Here is a 14803-nt window from a genome sequence, read left to right as displayed (position 1 = left end):
GCAATGGAGTGTGCATACATGCAAATTAATTATGATTTTAATTGTAAAAGCTAGGTCAATTTCTCTAAATTTGTGATTTAGATATCTTCTCATCAAAAAAATAAAATAAATTGTTTACCACTAAAAAATTTCCAGGCTAAAAAACTAGAACTAAAATAATCTAAGTATTCCCTTGAACTAGATAGTTTCTTCAATTTGTACAGTTATCTAAATTTATTTGCATTTCTGGTCCATCCATATATAAAAATGACCACCAGAAGATCCTTTGTTCACTAATCAGTTTCAAAGTTTTACAAAGAGGCACATTCAAGGGATGTAAAGCCGCATATCTAAACTCAAGTGTATTTGATATGATACAAAAATCAACAAGTCTTACATAGACCAGCAAGTCACCTTAACCTGCTGCATCATACCCAAAATTGAAAACATCCCTCACTGGAAAGATGGGAAAAAAACACCCAACCAATCAATATAGCACTAATTGCATAAAATAGGAAAAAAAAAAAGAAAAAGAAATGAAAATGGGCCAATACTAGACGCAAAATTGTGAGTACAACCTAGGACACCCTAGTTGATGCCTAAATAGATACATAAAAGAATGCACATTATACACCCTACACGCAGATCTCCTCGTCCATAAAAGTAGACCATACGTTTCCGGAACCTACAAACCCCGAAAGGGTTGCTGCAAACCATGACGACAATGGCAGCTTTTACCAGAAATGCAAGACACCAGGCACCTTTTACCAGGAATGCCTACCCCAGAGGTATGTGTGAGACTTTTCAAGTTTCATAACCGCTTTCCATCAGCGACCTCAGAACAAAATCCAAACACTTTGCCAACACATACCCCTGACCATTTAACTTCATTACTATCCCAATATATGACGCTGGATGCATCACAAATGGAATAGGCAAAAGAACGGAAATTCTTACACAAAACCAAGGGTCCATTTGCTTGCCTTCCCACAATATGAAATCACGAGGAAGCAGCTGCTGCCTTCTCCAACTTCTCTTTCTCAATCTCTACCCGTCTTTGGTCAGCATGCTGGGCAACTCCATTGGCCAGTGCTTGATATTGGAATTCTAGAGCTTGAGTCAAATTTTGGAACCTTGAAGGATCTGAAGCTTGCATCACTTCATAACCAATATATAAGAGTCAGCAAAGAAAAGTATGTATACACTAGACATGAAAGAATTAATTGATGCTTCTGTGCTTGGAGCGTGCCAAGTCACTTACCTTTGACTGTATCAACAAACAATATGAAAGGGTCAACCTCGTCAATGGGAGATTGTAACTCTTCATCATCACTGTAATCATCATCAGAATCATCATCATCATCATCCTCATCATTCATTCTGAAGGCTTTAGCCTGCACATGCAAAATTAATATTGATCAAATATTAACCATCCAAACCACAGAAAATAGCACAAAGAAAAAGCAATGCAGCTTGTGAAAGAGAGAAAAGTTGCACTTCCTCCGTTTTTGATTAGATGCATCACTTTCTTAATATGGAAGTTTCAATTTAAATACATCACATTCTCTTTCAGTAAATAAATTCTCTATATCACTCCATATGATCATATCACATGGCCCTCTTTATTTTCTCTCTCTCTCTCTCTCTCTCTACTCCAAAAATTGCCTATGAGTCTGCAATTACGAAAGTGATGCATCTAATAAAAAACGGAGAAAGTATTATAATTAATATGCAGATATACAAAATCACCAATTTTCCTCCTGTCCAGGAAAATATATAAAGAACAAGAACACAAAATGAAACAAAGAAAATGGAGGTCAAAATCTCAAAAAAGGAAAGGACAACATAAAATTTTGGTGCTCCAAAAAAGCCTAATATTATAATATCGAGATGCAGAAGAGCTTCCTTGCCCTTGCAATGAATGATTACTTTTGGGAGAGCAAATAGCAAGCACACATGGATCATCATAGCTAATCCAGACTTAAAACCACCAGGATAGAAGGAACTGCAAGCATTTTTCTCTGGAAAAATTACATTGCAATCACATTTACCATTGAATCCAAACTAAACACTACTCAAGAGTTCATTTTTCTGGATTATATATATCCCTCGACTATTTAATTCAGTTTCCTTTTTACTTTATTTTTTGTGGGGATAGATTAAATTCTCTAGGTAGCGAACAACATTAGGCAGCAATGCAAAGAAAACTCAGGTTTCTTCCTTTTCATGGTGTGTGTAGCTTCACATAAGGTCAAAACCATAGCTTTTATAGCAAACTTGTGATTCATTGCTCCGGTTTGTAACAAATTTTCAAAACAGAAAGGAGACTCCATTATTGTGTTAATAAATTTCTAGCTTCAAAAATTGTGTAGTGTGAGATCACCCAACCAGCACCCAGCCATCATTCAAAGACCAGAAACCTCACCCGTGCCGCTAATCGATTCAGATGATTGCTGTCAGCATCATCCCCCTCTTCCTCATCAACTCCCATCTCTTTGTCAGAGCCATCACCTTCATCTTCACCGTCAGAATCAAAACCATCCATAACATCATCATCTTCAGCCTCCTCCTCCTCCTTCGCAGCTTCTGCAACACAAAGATTAAATAAAATACCATTTAAACAAAATATATAAATCAAAATTCACAGATAAGTGACAGAGATAAAGGCAACTTTCTCTTACAACATGCAAGTACCAGAATATGAGGGGAGACATACCTGCAACCTGTTCCTTGTATGCAGCAAGCAGCTCAAGAGTAACCCTGAAAACACGTCCAAGAGCTTCCACTGGTAATTGGTCAGCAGGAAGTGCTAACAAGGACGTCAATCCCAGACAACACACTTTCTTATCATGCTCCCTGTAAAATTAAAGAGAAATAATCCATTTAAATTTCCAACAAGGATACTAACATCCAGGTAACAATTTCTCCCAAGTCAAGAGCAAAATAGTTTGACTGGAAAGCAATTAAGAAGTAAATAAATAATAAATAAACGGAGCTACCTTTTAAAGTTGGTACGCACACCACTTTTTTTCACTTGCTGTATCATTTGGAACCAAAGATTAAATATTTCTGCAGACACACCTAGCTTATGGAGTATACTCAATGTTAAACTAGGGTTGTAATAAAGAGCATTAGCAATCTGCAGACAAAAATGCATCAGATACAAATCAGTGTATGTTAAAAAAACATGTATTGAAATCACCACTGTAGTACAATTTAGTTTACATACTACCACTAAATAAATTTAGCTTTCACAAAAGAGTTCAAGTTTCAACAATAAAGGTAATCGCCGAATCAAAGCTAGACATTAACAAGTTTCCACTAATCAAGCAAAATGATAAGCACATCCACAATATACAACTAGAGCACAATGCATTTTCATGCCTGCTAAAATAAGAAGAAAAATTAAGTAATATCATACAAATAACTCATCACAAACTCTTCAATATATCATACCAATAATTCTGTAACTGCCATACATGCAAACCATAAATTAAACTGCCAAACAAGAAACTAATCAATGATGCAGATAACAGACTAACAATAACACAAACAAATTGACCAATATTCATACCACTTGAATCAAAAGACATTTAAAATATGGTTTCTCAGCTCTACGCAGTCGCTCAACAGTTATCCTCAAGTAAGGCTCAACCCAGTGATCAACTTGACCCTTGCAGTTCTGGAATACAACTTCGATGAGCTTTGGTGCAGGCTCAATATCACCATCTTCAAGATTGTTATCAGACATTATCTATAAACATAAAATCCATCAAACATCAGCTTCAAACACTGAAATACAGAGTATATAAAATACGCCAAGGATGACTTCATAAATAAACAAACATCATATTGAAGAATAATGGCACTTTCATCAACTAGGTTAAGATGACAAGTAGCTGGGTTATAGAAGCTCACAGAGGATATCATTTTCCATAGACTTTGTTGGTAGTCTGGATCTTTGCAAGTCAAAAAATGAGCAGTGCTACGGGATATATAATTGTCCAATGGTACCAAGATGTCTGCATCAAATCATCCATTGCAAATATAATTACTAATAAGTACATAAATTACAACGAATAGTCGAATACATACACAAAACATTCATCAAACAGTATATAGCCAAATATAGAAGCCCGAGATAAACGAGAAGCCTCTTCTACACCACATGAGAAATTCATGAAGGTGATATAGCCAAAACAGGTCAATGACATGATCTAGAGAAAACACAAAATTGGCTGAAAATAATTTTTATTAAATGTCTTTCCATCGCACAAAGGTCAAACCATTGACAAGATATAACTGAAATTAAGTCATGGAGAGCAAGAGTAATTTATAACTCATAATTTGACAAACTCCTACCAAACATCAAAACACGTAGATGATAATTTTCTCCTATTTCAATGCGCTATGCAAGTTATCATCCTTGGTCCAAACTTTAAACATCTGTCTAAGCTCTTCTCCTTCTAAATCAAAAAGCCTTAGATACAAAATGCCTGTTACCATATATAATAACATAATAGGTAGTAGACACATTGTTATTAAAACCCCGATTTAAATCTTAGAATCTTACGATTTTACGATTCATGTATGTCATACAATTCGATTTACGATTCCCCGATTTTACATATTTTTCTTAACTAGCGAAATCCTTACAAGTTAAAAACATGTTTATATTGGTTTTTTATTTAAATATATACTCCGTATTGTCAAGTATTGATTGCTTAATGGGTAAATAACCATCATCTATCAATAATTAGGTTTCAATCTCATAATTTCAATATATTTAATTAAATTTAGAATTTAATTAAATTTAGATTTGACATCTTAATTATGCATGTCGATAGAATCTTACAATTCTACAATTCGATTTTACGATTCGATTCTGATAGCCTCTTCCGATTCAAAGCAGAATCCCGATTTTAATAACTTCGGGTAGTAAGTCATCCAACAAAGGCTCAAGTTAACTCATATATGAACAATTATTTAATACTTTCACTCAAAAAGTATGGGACAGTTAATATAACAGGCAGTAAATTCAATCAACAAAGTTTGACCAAAGATCAACCAGGATTAAAACGACTTGATTTTCAAGAAGCGGACATCTGCATAGGCATTAGTAATTAACTAGATAATAAATTGCAGCTACGTTTTTCTGTAGGAATGTAAGGGCCCGAACAGAATGATCTGATATCTCATTACGCTCATAGATCTTGCAATAGAATCTAAATTCCTAACATCTAGACATTTCTCATCATACCAAGTTTTTTAATATTGATCCTTGGTTGGAGTTTCAGTTACTTGATCAAGGATCTAAAGTAACAATTACTAACAGTGTGTTTGGATAGGATACCACAAAGGAAGAAGGGGAAAGGGGTGTAGAGAGGGTGATAGAATAAGGAAATAATTCCATTGTTAGGATAAGAAAGGAGAGGGACAGAGTAAAATCCGACAATGCATTACTCATCTTCCACGAGAGAGATAATTGAGAGCATGCCATAAACGTTGCTGCTTTTGTTTCCCAAGCCTTGTTCATGGCAAAATCAACACTAATAACCTCCACTTTCCTCGCCCCTTCATTTGCTAATCAAAGAAAGAAAATGCATCTTTGTTTCCCTTCCCTCCAAATCCTCCTATCCAAACAAAGTGTAAAACAAAACAGTATTTGTTCTTTTACACTAAAGTCACTTTCAATTTATTCTTGTTTTCAAATGCATAGCTTTAAAGTAAATACAACTTTACAACATCAATCCATCATCAAACCATTAGTACTTTAATTTAGCAAGTTAATGCCTTGGTTGCTGAACTATCTACTCTAATCTTAATAAACATTTACAACCATCTAGTATAGTAAACCATCATTTAGCAAGTGAATTATTGTTGCTGACCTATCTCATCTAATCCAAAGAAACACATACACCATTGCATCCTTCACAAAATTTAAAAATCTAAATCGCTTCCAAGCAACAAGATGAGGACAAACCAAAAAATAAATGATAGGAAACCCATGCCTAGTACCAAGAAGCTTCATTAAATGAAGAGCAATAAACCATGACTACATTGTATTTAAAAGTGAAGTTACAGTCTCAATATCCTGCAAAACTGAAAACATTGTCTGCACCTCTATACTCAACCACAGTGGAAGTGTCTTAGCCAACTTTAATTAGTAGGTAAGCTGAGTCAAATGCACATTAATAGAAGTTCCTCCATCGATCTATATGGAGATCAAGATTACTAACAAGTTACACAGCCGCAAGAGAAGGGCATAACACTTACTTGGAAAGAAATCAATAGCCCAATCTGACAGTGCCTCCATCATCAGCGGCCAAAGACTCCACATATCCAGAGATAATGTAGGAGAAAAGAAAGTCATATAGGACACAATCTCCAACACTTCTTCAAAGACCTCTGCAAAGACCACCACCATATTTACAGATAAGAAGCTTGACAATGCTTAACAAGTATTTAAAAATACTGCAAGCCAAAAACAATTAACTTGGACAAGTAACTTATTTAGTGATCAATTAGTAGGTTATACTATGCAGCAAAGACCATGCACTCAAGTGATGCACTTTAGCCTCAACGAGGCAAGCTCTCAAAGAAAAATGTGATGTATGTCTACCCTCAATAAAATACATGTAGAGAAGTCAATCCCTGCCTTCAAGATCAATTCGAATGTCTCCAAAATCAAGGCAACCTACTTATGTCTACCTTCAACAAGATACATTTAGAGAAGTCAATCCCTGCCTTCCATCTCGATACAAATGTCTCCAAAATCAAGCCAGCCTACTTAAGATAATATTATCTGCAAACTAGTAGACAAAATCTACGTTTTCCCCAAATTAGACCTTTCAATCTTTCAGTTCATTTCATAAAATTTTAGACGCTAAACACAAATTAATACCTATGTTGAAAACGTATCTATGGTTTTTAGATGCTAACATCTTCCCCCCCCCCCCTCCCTCTTAGAAACTGAAGACATCAAAACAAACTCCATCCTTTCAGTAACTTAAGTAACCCAAAAAAAAAAAAAAATCCCCCAGTGAATTGTTCATCATTGGAATTCTTCCATCTTCCACAAAGTTGGCATCCTTGGATATCTAAAAACATAAACATGATATGATCAATAGACCATAGAGTATTAAGGCTTCAGATTAACTTAAATATTCTTCTCCTGCAGCAGCTAGTAACTAGGACTTGGTAGTTGCTTCTATATGCTTTAGGATACACATTGCCTGTGCAGCTGTGCTCTTCATTTGAAGGGGGTAAAGTAAGTTGCCAAGATTAGAGTATTGTGATGTTAATAACAAAGGTGAGTATGCATACACAATCCATGAATAGTTTTCTAATATTTGAATTTTGATATGATCCAACTAATTATTCCCTTCTTAAATAATAATGTTCTACTCCCTTTCAGTTCTTCTAAGGCCTGCAATGTCTCTCCATTATAAGGGAATTAAATACTCCCAGTAGCCCAGGTTTTTAGTCTTACTCTGCCCAAAAGTCTTAGGAAGCCTATTATGGGAGGGAGGTTGTACCGTTGTAGCATTCACCAATAAGATATGGGGCATCCAAGCAAGCATGCTCTTTTCATGTAACACAGGTCAATAGAGTATTTCACAAACCTGAACTATTTTCAAGTTTCTACTATAAATATATAAATATTATAACCATTAGATAAATCAAATAATAATATCTCTACAGCTCACACAGTTTCCACAGACATGTTGATATCTGTTTTTCCATGACAACCATACTCCTAGTTGATGGAGAAATGAATTCAAAGAGCTAGTTCAACAAATTAATATCTATTTCCTCGAGTGATAGTTGACAAATGGAGAATTAAATCTCTCATTTTAAAACGCAAACACCCGCCTTTCCCTTAGCCCAAAATCATATAAATGAAGAAACAAGAATGAAACAAGTGAAACTTGCTAAACTAAAGCCAGACCTTGGCCATCAGTAGTCAACATCCTCCGCATTATAGGCAGAAGAGTAGGCTCAATTTGGCCAAATAGATGAGGAAGTCTGCTGACAGATTCAAGAATTGTGCTTATAGCTCGTAAACAACCAACAGCCGCCAATGCACCACCTGGATCATCACCCTCCTCGTCATTTTCAGCAGTACTCATGCACTTCCAGAATGCAGCAGCCTAACCAAGGGATAAGTAAGTATTCATTAAACTGACCACTTATTAAATATGAAGTGTCAAAAAAAATTTAGAAATTAAGTACCAAATTCTGGCATAGTCCAAAAGCATAAGGTGCCATCTCTTCCCCAAACTTGTCAACAATAGTCTCCAGAGTGAATACAAGGTCTTCATTCTCAACCTCGTTCATAAGTTTGAAAAATTCTAAACAAACAAAAGCTCATGAGAAGATGTTGCAAATAAAAACATCATATATAAAATGAACTAGGTATCTAAATATTATGTACCATCCAGTAGTTGTGGTAGAATGGGACGTATTTCTCCCAAATCTGCATCCAAAATTGAAATTTAAATAAGAGAACATGTATTCTTGACATGCCATTAATGAAGAACAGAGTGAATACATATAACAGATCTCAGCAACCAAGCAAAAAGAACCTTTGCAAGCTTCAACAAAAGAACGCAGTGCAAAGACTGAATCCACACGAACAGGAAGCTCCGGATCACGCAGCCCAGCCACTACACTATGAAGTGCTTTTCGGAAATTGTTCTGGTCGGAGAATTCAATGTGAGCATATTGGCCAGCAACCCAAGCTGCCTGATATTACCAGCAATGAGATGGAATCAAATTCAGAACTTTGTGAGACCATTAAAATCTTAATATAGTTGAAACTTTATAATAAAGAAACCATACAGAAAAAAGGTAATTCCCTGCATTTCTACAGAACAGAGCACATTTATATTTGGATTGTCCTCCAATTATAGTCCACTCTCCAAACTTAGTTTACTAAACTTACAGCTTGTCCATATTAGCCACAATGAATAATTAAAGAAAATTACCAGGTGGCATGGTTCAGATTGTAAGAAATTACATGAAGGATGGTCTCCCCTAAATATTAGCTACAACCTACACAGATGGCTATCTACAAACCTTAGCTCTTAGGTGACCAGCAGGGCTATTGAACTCGGAAAAAACATATTGCACCAACATTCGCTCCAACTCAGATTTGTATGGTGCAGTCTGTTTCAGCTTATCACAAAGTGCACCAATAGCAAGAAGGGCACCATCTTTCTGCCGATATGGCTTTTGTTCCACTGGGAAGTCATCATACCTGAAAGTGGAGTGATCGTTATAGCAACTGTAAAGTTAATAAGACCAGCATAAATCGTCTATAATGAAATAAATATAACATAAACAGAAGAAATATATACCTCTTTAAAATCTCAACAACATATTGAATGAACTTTTGCAAATTTTCTTTGCCACGCTTTCTAACCAACTCACTGACAAAGTCCATTGCTGCAGTTCTGGGACTATATAGATCTTCTATAATATCTACTCAATATAAAAAGATACATAACCATTTAGTGTCTGTAACCAATATAACAAAAACAAACATAACTCTTTTTTGAAAAGAAATGGAAGCTAAACAATTTAGAGCTGCAGAAAAGCCCATAATACTCACCATAGCCTTTTCTCACATACTCATGAGGGTCTTCATCCCAAAGTCTTTGATCGTTGTCATTAAAACACATCAGGGGGAAAATTATTTCAAAAAGGAGAACATCAAGTCGTGGTTGCAACAATTGATACATACTGGACTTTGAGATGCTGCCACAATGAAAAAAAATAATGGTTAGACCAATACAAACAGGCTGCAGTTTTCTAGCCAAATTAGTCAGTAAAGTATAATTGCACAATCCTGACTCAGATTTTGACTATCATTATACATATAGTTATACTTGCCCTGCCTCGAATTTCGATTTTCACACCTAACATCTAAGATATGTGAGCCACTCTCAAATATATCAATATTCTTTGTCAAAAGATTTTTTTTTAACCTTGCTTTGCTAGCCAACCTTGCTCCTCTTGGAAATTCCAATTTAGAAGCAAGTGCCACCCTATAAGTCCAATTTGAATAGGAGAATGTAGCAACGAAGATCTAAACCTTTGTTTCATCAGTATAAAAAACAAGTTATGTGGCACTAAAAAGGTACAACTCACCATCCAGCCCAACATTGATTAAATACATATAGAGCAAACTGGGAGCTCCATCTCACCAACAATGCTATGCTTCTAGTACACATCACAGCTTGGTTCAATAACAGTATTCACATTTTAATTCAGCTCAGTGTGTTAACATAATCAGAGGTGTGAGATGGATAGCATAACTATACATTGGCATCAAAGGAACATCAAAAGATCAGAAACCTTCTAGGAAAAAACACTTCATAGATTAATGTCATTAAACCCATGGGATTAAATTGGCATATGTCAAAAAGCCTTTACAAACCTATTGCTTAGATATTGCAGAACAAGATTGATAACTCTATCAGGTAAGTAGCCACCAGCACGGATCACATTCAACAAATTCAAATGGCACTCCAATATCTTCCCTGCATAACTCTTCTGAAACATCATGGCAAAATTTTTGTTCTCAGGGTTCTGGATTCTCATATCTCCAAATCTGTTGACAAATTTCAGATTGCACAGAAATTAGACAAATTAATTAATCAGTTGTTACAAAACTCAAATGCCTTCTCCTTATATGAACATCAAAGTTGCCAAATGATTCCAAAATTGTACAAGACAATTATGCTAACATTTACTGACCTTGTGTATAGCCGATTCAAGATGTGAACTGTCCATTTTTTAACCTTCCACCAACCCCAGGATTTCCTTTGATCAGGATCAGCAGGCTGGCCTTCTTCAGGAACAGGTCTCTCTAAAATGTTCAAGAAAAGGACCATCCAAGCATTGAACAAATTGGAATCAAATAGCTGTTTGGGAATCTCCAACTGAGAAGGGAACAGGTGAGCTCCTGTGAGTTCTAGATGAAGACTGATGATATTGCAATCTAAGTAATATAGGACAGGTATATATGCGATCTACAGATCTAACTCAACCAAAAATAACAAGAAGATGATACTAAAGAGATGGTAAAAACTGTCAAAGAAAGAATGCCCAGTATACTAAGAGCAAGAATCATACATAGATAGATGACCAAAATATTTTACATATAAGCTTTATGAGTTCTGCCACATCTAGTGAAGGGTTGGAAATCTGGACAAGCTTGTTGAATATGTTGAGCAAAGGAGGAAAAGTCTCCTCAACAATTAGATGCACAGGTGTCCTCTCATCATCTGACTTGAACCTGCAAAAAAATATCAGCAGGAGGTAAAATACTTATTGATCCACAAGTTAGACCAGATAAGAAAGCATTCGTTATTTGAAAACACAAAAATGAATAACCAATATCTGCAAACAACACATTAAGGTCAACAGAACTATAGATAATAATGCCAGTGGTGCAACTGCTGGTTATGTCAGGTGTTTCTTTCCTCATGGTTATTCTTTTGTTTTCTTCCCCAGACAAAAAATTTATACGGATCACTTAGTGTAATTAATACACTTATATATACTATAAATGTAACAAAGAAGAAAATGCTACTGGTCAAATTGGAAAGCATTTGTTCCATATCCCATCATTTATATAAGGGTTAAATACAGATTCTTAGAAAACAAGTCAAGACTCTTGACTACCAAGAACTCAAGCTCGCTCTCTCAGTCAAAAAAAAAAGTTAGGTATAGAGAATTTGAGACGCAGGCTACAGAGCATTATAATTTCTCTCTTTCTTTACCTTCCAATCCAAAACATATAATGTGCATGCACAATAAAAAGTTTATTACCAAAATGGCATTCACACTGACAAGTTACAATGGATTGCAATTATTGAATAATAGTGCAAGTATCAAAAAGTTGCAATTATAAGGAACTGAAGGAAGTATTAAGTTTGATATAAACAGCAGTAGTTCACTTAGTATGCTCAGGTATATGCAAGTGAGGGGTACCTACAAATTGTACACAGCCAATTCAAATTAAAGGTTTGGACAAGGATATTAGGTCTAGTTCAAAGCTCTGGCCTAATCTTTGCTGAGAAAGAAACATGTAAACTTTTTGTAAAATCAAATATAGTGCTTGTTGAACATGAATACACTGTCAAGCTAGCATATTATCTAATTTGACTTTTGACTGTACTAGCCAATAGAGAATTAGGTAAGCAACTCCACCTACTTGATGGGGAGCAACCAGAATCAGAGAAAACCCAAAAGAATAAAACAACATATGATTTGCTTTATTTTTTTGTGATGATACCGCAATATACCATACATAATCAGCAATCATGTACTTACTCATATTTTCTAGCGAGAATCCGCAAAACAAACAGAGCACCATAGACCTGTTGATCTTGCAAATTATGCTTCACCCAGTGAAGAAGGCCAGGCCACTGCTCAGGGTAATCAGCATGGATAATTGTTTTGAGGCACTCGCCCAACTGCACCCTACAAATGGCAACCACAATAAACTTCAAACGCCCTTCAAAATTGAAATTTGGATATGATAGCTCACATAGATGACAATAGCACAGCAAGTAGCCATACCTCAAAAGCGGTGGAACTTGAACCACAAACACAAGGATATTTTCTCTCACCAAGGCTTTATCAGCCGGTGAAATCTTTGATTGCTCCTCTGAAATTAAAAATAAAAATATAACCAAGCATACAATATCAATATCGAATGACCGAGCTACGAAAATTAAAGTCAAAGTCTTAGCCACTACACGAAAGGAAACGAACCGGGATCATGAGGCGACCAATTCTTGGCAATAAAGTTCTTGAAATGAATACTAGCAACCTGTCTCACTGCCATATCGCAATTCCCATCAACTATTATCTGTAATAGCCTGACCGTATGCTGTGGCGTGTATTGAAACTGCCATCACATCATATTCCCAACAAATTTCAATCAAATTGCTCATTCTAACATGCAAAATCACAGCAGAAACTAATTCACACACAATCAAACAATTAAAATGAATAAATTCAGCAATCAGATCACAGCAACAACGCGATTACACGAATAAAATTCAGCTAATGATCAAAACATTAAAAAAAAATTGATCAAAATTCGAAAATTAAAATCGTCAATTAACCTGATTAAGGCTATCTTCAGCAGCTTTGCGTTCATCTGGATTAGGACTAAGAGCAGCACGAAGAATCACAGCCAAACTCGGAAGATCCATAATTCTTCCCTCCAAAAAACAATTGAAAATTCTAACAAAAACAATCAAAATCGAAATGCAATAGTACAGTACCACCAACTGAGCTCAATCCAATAAAAACCAAAATTAATCAAAAAATAATTGAACAAAATCAAAATTCAAACCCAATAAAAAAACAAAATTGGGGGAAATGAAAATGAATCTAAACCCTAGAGCTAGAAAAGCTCAAAGGGTTTAGAGGAGAGAGGATTTTAATGGTGGAAAGAAGTGCGCAAAAGCAGAAGAAGAGCACGAAGGTTGCGGAGAGAGAGAAAGCGGTGGGTATTTAAATGATTAGGGTTTTAGGATTTTGAGGTCTTGTAATTTATTTTTAATTAATTGGAAATGCATTGGATTAATCGGGGGACGACGTCGTTTTGGGTGTGGTCTGTAAAATAAAGGGGTTTTTCCAAGAATTTTGGGATGGTTCGAATTTCTATTGTTGTGGTATTTTAAATGTAAAGAAAAGAAAGAGGTAGAAAAAAAGAAAGGAAGCGCACGTGCAGTAGTAGTAGTGAATTTGTTGTTGTTGCGGTATATGATGAATACGGAGTATGTAATAATCTGGACAACTCATACCAACTAATACAAGTACTTGTCTTGTCTCATCTTTGCTGCGTTTTCAAACATTTTTTTCCGCCCTTTTAGGCTCAGATAATGTCCCGAATCATATTTTATATAGGAAAATTTGTTAAGCACTTTATTGTTGGAAAAAACCTTTTAAATTTTTTTTGGCAATCTAAAACTTGATTCTAAATTTTTTTTGTTGAAGACAACCAAAATCTCTAATTTCCCAAATTACCCTTTTAATCCTCAATTAATTAATTAAAAATTAGATTTATTACAAAAAAAACATAAAACACCTAAACCCCCATCCCACCACCGACCAGCCACCCCCTCCCCTGCAACAGCTGAGGCGGCCAAAGCCCCCCTCCCCTACCCCGCACCGACGCCGCCGATTCCGCCCTTACCCCCCGCTGTCACCCTCCCCCTTTCGGATAATAGCCTACCAATCTTCAAGAACCATCTCTTTCATTCTCCATCTTCTCCTGCACCGAGCCTGCGACATCCATTTCTTCCTCATCTCCTCTGCCAACTACAGAGCAAGAGCAAGTGCCTTCACCTCAAAGTACGATGTGTACCGAAAAAGTCCACCTCTTGGACAAATTTCGATCTACACTTTTTGAAGCCAATAATTCATATGGCTCTATGTTGACACTGAAACAAATTGACGGGAAGGGGGAGGGTGACGGCGGGGGGTAAGGGCGGAATCGCCGCCGCGGGGTAGGGGGGGTTCTGGCCGCCGCGACTGCTACAAAGGAGAGGGTGGGTAGTTGGTGGTGGGATGGGAGTTTGGGTGTTTTATGTTTTTTTTGTAATTAATATAATTTTTAATTAATTAATTGAGAATTAAAAGGATAATTAGGGAAAATTAGAGAATAATTAGGGTAATTAGAGATTTTGGTTGTCTTCAACAAAAAAAGTTAGAATCAGGTTTTAAATTGCCAAAAAAAATTTAAAAGGTTTTTTCCAACAAAAAGAGTGCTTTAAAAGGGTTTTTCTGACAAATT

At 35.8% G+C, this 14803-nt stretch overlaps 1 protein-coding gene across 1 annotated transcript; it reads right to left on the bottom strand.

Annotated features, from left to right (window-relative positions):
- Nucleotides 1–241: 241 nt before the first annotated feature.
- Nucleotides 242–13527, bottom strand: LOC110700046 (importin beta-like SAD2). The gene is made up of 22 exons (XM_021877539.1): nucleotides 13125–13527; nucleotides 12769–12904; nucleotides 12574–12661; nucleotides 12325–12474; nucleotides 11122–11284; nucleotides 10744–10928; nucleotides 10424–10597; nucleotides 9596–9741; nucleotides 9342–9465; nucleotides 9061–9241; nucleotides 8568–8727; nucleotides 8417–8458; nucleotides 8215–8333; nucleotides 7931–8132; nucleotides 6256–6387; nucleotides 3898–4001; nucleotides 3554–3733; nucleotides 2979–3118; nucleotides 2696–2835; nucleotides 2405–2565; nucleotides 1241–1373; nucleotides 242–1137 (listed from the first exon to the last, which is right to left on the bottom strand). The coding sequence occupies exons 1-22, from the start codon at nucleotides 13212–13214 to the stop codon at nucleotides 980–982; spliced, it is 3108 nt and encodes a 1035-aa protein (XP_021733231.1). The 5' UTR covers nucleotides 13215–13527; the 3' UTR covers nucleotides 242–979.
- Nucleotides 13528–14803: the final 1276 nt, after the last annotated feature.

The sequence above is a fragment of the Chenopodium quinoa genome, unplaced genomic scaffold (assembly GCF_001683475.1).
Source record: "Chenopodium quinoa cultivar QQ74 unplaced genomic scaffold, ASM168347v1, whole genome shotgun sequence".
Classification (NCBI taxonomy): Eukaryota; Viridiplantae; Streptophyta; class Magnoliopsida; order Caryophyllales; family Amaranthaceae; genus Chenopodium; species Chenopodium quinoa.
The sequence above is the reverse complement of the archived record's forward strand: the minus strand, read 5'-3'. Positions and strand labels throughout refer to the sequence as shown.